This window comes from Necator americanus, chromosome III, assembly GCF_031761385.1.
Source record: "Necator americanus strain Aroian chromosome III, whole genome shotgun sequence".
NCBI classification, from domain to species: Eukaryota; Metazoa; Nematoda; class Chromadorea; order Rhabditida; family Ancylostomatidae; genus Necator; species Necator americanus.
This window is the reverse complement of record NC_087373.1, coordinates 6,927,490-6,934,283: the sequence shown is the minus strand read 5'-3', so window position 1 is coordinate 6,934,283 and position 6,794 is coordinate 6,927,490. Positions and strand designations below refer to the sequence as shown.

The 6,794-nt window shown below is 40.7% G+C and overlaps 1 protein-coding gene across 1 annotated transcript; it reads left to right on the top strand.

The window, feature by feature from the left end:
* Positions 1-3,949: 3,949 nt before the first annotated feature.
* RB195_008808 (uncharacterized protein) lies at positions 3,950-4,327 on the top strand (the record flags this gene model as incomplete). The annotated part of the gene is made up of 1 exon (XM_064195497.1): positions 3,950-4,327. One exon carries the CDS (start codon positions 3,950-3,952, stop codon positions 4,325-4,327), a length of 378 nt encoding a protein of 125 aa, XP_064046642.1.
* Between the last annotated feature and the right edge of the window lie 2,467 nt (positions 4,328-6,794).

The following is a 6,794-nucleotide window of genomic DNA, read 5'->3' as shown; positions in this document are numbered from 1 at the left end:
AGATCTCAAAGAGAGGAATCAAATGATATATAAACTGTCCTGAAGTTTCCATTTTATGAGCAGTTATGAGCAAGCGACGGTGGCCGACGGTGCCGCACCGTCACTCACCGTCGGTTTTTCAATGTTCATGCAGAGTATTGTATATTTTTCTTTCAAAAAATCCCTTTTAGAAAATCTCTTTTTTTCTTTTAAAAATGTTTTTCTTTTAAAAACAAATTCCACCAAAACCCTCTTTCCAAGCCTACGATCCCTTCCACTTTGAACTGCCTGAAGGGATTGACTCTTCACAGCTAGGGAAGGATTTGTCACCTATCCGTGTCGTAATTATGGAAATCAGAAAAAAAAATATTAAAAATAAGATAAATGAAAGATAAAAACAAATAAATAATAGTGAAAGTAAATAAATAAAAATAAAATAATAGCTTAAGAGATCAGTGGTGGATTTTTTAGAAAGAGGTCTTCCGAGAGCTTTCTAATGTGCACCAATTATGCGCATCAAACATCATTGAAACGTTCTGCAGGACAATATTCGCAAATCTATCATTGAAGCACACTCGAATGAACATGAGCCAAGTGAATTTTTGCATTTTGGCATCCACCCGTTTCTGTGCTCTTCCTGTTCTTCGATTTGCACCAGTACTACTTCCATTTGCCCCCATAAATAAAAATAATAAGTAATAAATACTATAAAAAATTGCTCAGTGGGGTTTCTTCTCGCGAAGGAGAAAGATCTCGCAAAGTACTATCTTCTTCTTCTCAAAGTGCATCAAATCATTCTTTGAAGAACTTCGTAAAGATGTCTGACTGTCGCGTCCGCGGACTTCTTTCGGTGTGTTCGATGTCACGTGCTAACCGGTCGCTTACGGCCCTAGTCCAGCGACTGTCGTTGAATCGTATCAGGCTCACCTAATTTTACTGTCCTTGGTATATAACGTCTCTAATCCTCGATGGTTGAGGACTGAACTCTGAATCGCCGTTTGCGTAATTGCGTGAAGCGGAATCCTTCTAGCATCATACCTTCAATTGAGCGTTCTATGGCGCTGACCGGATTTTCATTCTGCCTGCGATGTGCCCAGGTTTCCGAAGCATAGAACTTAAGTAAAGCAATTACTTCCGTTTTATGCTTCGGAAGCCGAAGTACGGAGGTGTTGAATAGGTAAGCACAGAGCGGAGCGTTCCTGGTCTTATTCACTGCATCCTCGATGTTCTTATACGCTCCCCAAACCGCTAGTGTCCTTGCGCCCAACTCGAGGATGGGTTGCTGTTAATTTCCCGACATAGATATGCATAGCTGGAGCTCTTGGACGTATTCATTCCGTTGAGCGTGTATCAAGCGTCAGAAACCTATCCATTTTTCATGAACTTGTACACACCCACCTGGAAAGTGATCTTTTTACACGTTTCATCAAATTCGACCAGCAATCATTCCGCCTTTTATTCTGGCATTAATATGAGGAAATAATGAATGTACAATGGTATGAGTCGAAGCTTCCGTACCCCGCAAGGGTACGCAAGCTAACACCATGTCCTTCCCTCATCTACGATAAGGTTCTCACTAAAATGTTGCTTTTTTACGTGCTCAATTGCATAATCATATAATCCTGCTAAATGTTTCTAACAATAACAATAAAAAGAACAGTTAGTTTGTAAGAGACTTCATGATGAACTATGTAAATCTAATGAAGAAGCTATATTTCTACAAACAAAAAGGAGCGGCGAGAGAGTGAAAGAGGGTAACTGAGCAAACACATCGAGAAGAACACTAGAAGCAGATTCAGGATGTCAGCAGTGCAAATCCAAGCACGAATAACCGGAACGAGTGCATAGCAATCATCGAGTGACGTTCTTTTTTTTCTGGTATCGTTGTAGTTGTAGTTGTACGTAGTCCGCAGTTCCAAACGCAATTAACATCTTGCGATGCTAGTGACACTCATTCGCAACCGCAACGAATGCCCGCATCCAAGCAGATATTTCCTGCCAAACTGATGGAACAGAGGTTTCTCGGGTGTAATTTCAGTTCGAAGTTATCTTTAATAAGTTTAGAGTAAAATCTGTAGAGTAGTTAAGCGAAATAAAACCGAAGAAGCATCGTGGCAGAAGTTTGACGATGTTTTGTTTTCTCCGGGAATAAACGCTCCCAAGTAATTCGAAAAAAAAGCATGAGAAACATCCGCGACCTCATCTGCCCAACGGTGCAACTTATTATGCAATTTATTGCCGACAAGTCCGTCGATGCCGATCCTCCATTATTCGAAGAATATAACTCAAACTGACCAGCAGAAGTTGCTCCACCTGCCAAACGTCTCAGAAGTGTTGCGCATTGCCCGCAATAAGTTGCGTCGTTGGGAAGATCGACCACGCAATGCTGTTTCTCACGCCTTTTCCTGCATTACTATTGGGAATTGAGCTTGCTTACGCATTCGTGAACTACGCACCTATCTCTATCTATTCCTGGAAAGATCCTAACATCGTTGATATCCTGATATAGTGCCCCTGAGGCTTATATCGGAAGTAGATCAACATATTCAAGATTCCGTAGAAGATTTGAGCAAGAAAAGTCAACCCATCAAATATAAACCTTCCATTAAAGCAATTTTAAATCATAACATTTTCTAATAGAATAAAGAGAACACCTACGTCTAAGTGTCGAAGAACATAGCACTCCCTCCATCAGAAATTTACGTGAATGGAGTTGTTGAAAAAGAAAAAATAGAAAAATAATATAATAATAATAACCATAAAATAATTTAAAAATAATAGAAATGAAATACAGAAATAATATAATAAATAATAATAGAAGTGTCGAGACAGCTCTAGATGTCAAATTTAAACTCATAAATAATTTATTAGTATTTTTGAATGATTATTTCAACACATCCACTCATTATTCGATTAAGAACAACTTTTACAGCATCATAGAAATGTGCAAAAAGATAAAATGAAATGAGACCAATGAAAAATAACACACAACAAATAACTTGAACATAACCATTCCCATTCAAACACCTCGGAGGCTTGAACTGAGGTTGTAATGAAGCAATAACAGCAAAACTGGTTCCTTACCAACGTGTATGCTATGAAACCAATGGAAACTAGTTTTACATCATGAAACTCACTGCAAACTAGTTTTCAGCAATCCTGTTCGACACTTTCGTTTTTTTAAAAAAAATGAAAAAAGTAGAATTTTCTCCGAGGTCGTTAAGAACTGGTATTGCACTAAGTGCAATGAGGTAATCTCTAAGCAAATATGACATATCTACGTTTACTGGGTACATAGATATTTGTGGCAGCAGCACAAAACATTTCTTTCTGTATCCTTTGCACAAATAAGTGAAAAAAGTGGAAGGTATTATTCTAGGGCTGGTGGCCATCCACTTCGTGTAATCTTGGCAGCCCACATGACATCCTACCTTCAGAAAGAAAGATCCCAGACCAGTGGAAAACCTTGCGAACCGTTCTTGTTCATATGAAAGGTGATCGAGAGAACCTTCGGAACTACCGTCCGATATGCTTGCTGAGCGTGTTATACAATGTATTCATTAAGATCATCTTCACGCGCACATCCAGGACGCTGGATGAAGCCCAGCCTCAAGAACAAACTGGATTCCGCCAAGGGTTCAGCTGCTTGGACCACATTCAGACGGTGTCGAGGGTCATAGAGGTTTGCCGGAAATACCGCCCTGACTCTTGTTCTAACCTATGAGAAAGCCTTCGACAGCGTAGAAACGAATGCAATACTGTCGGCGCTGGTCGACCAAGGTGTATACGCGTCGTATGTGAGGATATTAGCCAATTGCTACGATCGATGCAGCACTAAGATACAGCTTCTCCACCGCTCCCTCATTATACCCATAGGAAATTGGTACGACAAGGCGATACTATATCGCCGAAGCTGTTCACGGCTGCATTGCAATGGTTAATAAAATCACTTTCTTGGGAAGAACCGGGCATGTGTGTTAATGGAAGATTCCTCTACAACCTTCGTTTTGCGGACGACATCGCTCACATTTCGAGAAGTACCAATGAAGCAGAAATGATGTTAAACGGATTTAACCGAGCAGGGAAGCGAATAAACAGAAAGAAGACACAGTTCATGAAGAACGCCTACTGCGAGGACGGAGGAGTACAACTTGAAGGCTCCGAAATCGTGGAAACTTCGTCATACGTATGTGTCGGACATTCTAATAATATGGAAGACGATTTGAAGGAAGAAATAAATAGAAGGATGAGAGCAGTGTGGGCAACATTCATGAAGGAAGCTACCCACCAACTGAGGGAACAAGATCTCCGTGCTTATCTGTTTGACTCAACAGTTCTCCCAACGTGAACAGACACTACTACCACGTCTAGGAAGCTACTTACTAACTACCGTACCCTTGAGAGATATCTTCTGAAGCTTAGCTGGCGCATACAACACCTGACCGGTCCTCGCAGCTCCGACTTACAAGCAATGTAAGGTCTTCGCGACCCAGCGGAATATATATCGAAAGCAAAGCATAGATGTGCCGCTCAGATTATGAGAAGAGTCGACGATAGATGGACTAAAAGAACGCTGGAGTGGATCCCAAGATATGAAAAGCGCCGTAGAGGGAGACCACCGACGAAATGGGGTGGTGTGTTCGCTACACGTATGGACCAGCTGAGAGCTCAGCTGTATACGGGTTAAAGACCTCGTCAATGTCACTCATTAATCTTGAGAACATATTGGACATGACAATGGCGAGGGAGCGAAACGAGTGGAAGAGATGCTGGGGCCCGCACGTCCAGTGAAGACGGACCATCTAAGTAAGTTCGTATTTACACTTGAAGCAGCATATTAATTGACAACTTCGCGATCTCCATGGGCAAATGCAGAAGCACTTAATGTGCTAGTTACAAACATGAACGGCGGTCATGTTTAATTCCCCTGAATCGTCCTGAAAACCGGCGTAGGAAACTTCCACGGTGCTCTATAGCGGAACATCCTCCTACGCGCCTCACTAAAGAAGAGGCCTTTTGCTCCATAACACATTTAGTTAACAATTTCATAGGATTTTCCTTAGTCTATGACTGGGCATTTTTATGTCGCTTCTGCCCATTTAAAGGCGGTGTATCTTGGAATTGAAGTGATATAGAAACCGCAAAGAAAACGTACAGAGAGTTCTTGTTATAGATTACAGAAACCAACGTAGCTCCGCTCAACTTCATCCAGCCCTCCTGAAGACTGGCGTGAGAGCGGCGTTTGTTATTGCGAGGTACGTTACAGCACGTCATCCTTGTACTCGCTCCTGTTCCCTCAGCAGCCTATTCTTTGGTTTTACTTGAATAGGGTGGTGAGGAGACATCATTAGTCTTCGACCGCCATCTCGTGGGCGCGGCGCGCACAAGCGGGCGCGTAGGAACAAACGTAGGAACAAACGCGCTTCCCACGCCGCTTTTCAGGACAAGAAACGGTAGATAAACGCAGCTAATCTTGTTTTCGTGATCCTCCCGTAATCGTTTCGTAATCCCGTCCCTAAGTTTCCTCTTCGGTTTCCGTACTAAGTCAGTTTCATGCCATTAAAGTCAAATTCCAAGAATAACATCACTAAAATAAAATCGATAACCCTGTGTGCAGCGCTTATAATTTTCGTGATCACTATTCCATGAACGCGGACATTATTCTAATAAGAAATCCAACTCGAATAAGATCTACGAAAAATCTCGGATGGTGAAAAAAATAGATGCTGATGAAATTGGCAACAAGCACCCACGCAGAATTTTCGTGATCTACGCCTTCGATGATCTCCATCCGAAAAACAGAGTCCAGGTCTTCAATTCTAGAGAAATTCACTGTTTTGGTTTCAAAGAACACACCTTATAGATCGCTGAAATGAACTAGAATAGAGTAAACTTTAAGAAGTGCAGAAAAGAACTGCTAAAACTCTACGTCTGTGAATATGGATTTATTTTTACGGTAGTAAATTACATTCATGTGGAAAAACCGAAAATTATCCCCGGTTTTTTGATGTACTTCATCTTAGCCACATCTGTACGAGTGCATTCACCTCAAATGTACTCCTATACTCCAAAACTAGAAATTTCCGGTTTCCGGTTCACCAGCAATAGAACAGAAATTTCCTTTTTATTTAGAGAAATTGATGAATGTGCATGCGACCACAGTTAAATCAGGAACGAATATTGAGGCTAGCAGTTCAATGCAGCAATACACAACTGAGTACGTTCTTTTTTCTATTTTTACAGTGTTAGGGTGATTTACGTTTCTTAACGGAAAGTTCCATTCAAAAAAAATTATTTCTTCTGCAGCGATATTTTATGACTTTTGAAGCAGTAAGCAGAAACGGACATGAAAAAAAGAAGAAGAGAAGAGAAGAAAAGGAACGAAAGGAAAAAAGAAGGAAAAGGAGAACGAAAAAGAAAGAACTTCCAGAGCTTATGGGCTGCTCCTCACATATAGTTTACATCGCTACCTTATATCTGTGCGTGGGGTAACCAAAATAGCTCCATTGATTCATCGATTCTCAAGGATTTGATCCTTTCGCTAATGGAAAAGAATGGATCATTTATTTGGAAGCGAGTAGAAAGATCACATCACCTCCTTTGCTGTTCACATTCGATCTATAATCGCTCAGGATGCCGATTCTTCCGGACGTATGTATGTAATATGTCTGCGAATAATTGACTTTTTATTTGTTATTATTTCTACCCTCGCGAATCAATTTGGCCTTCTTAAAATTATTCATTATAATTTCTATTTCTTTAAAATTTACTTGCATATTTTTTAAAACTATTCCTTATTTATTTCTTCTCTTTTA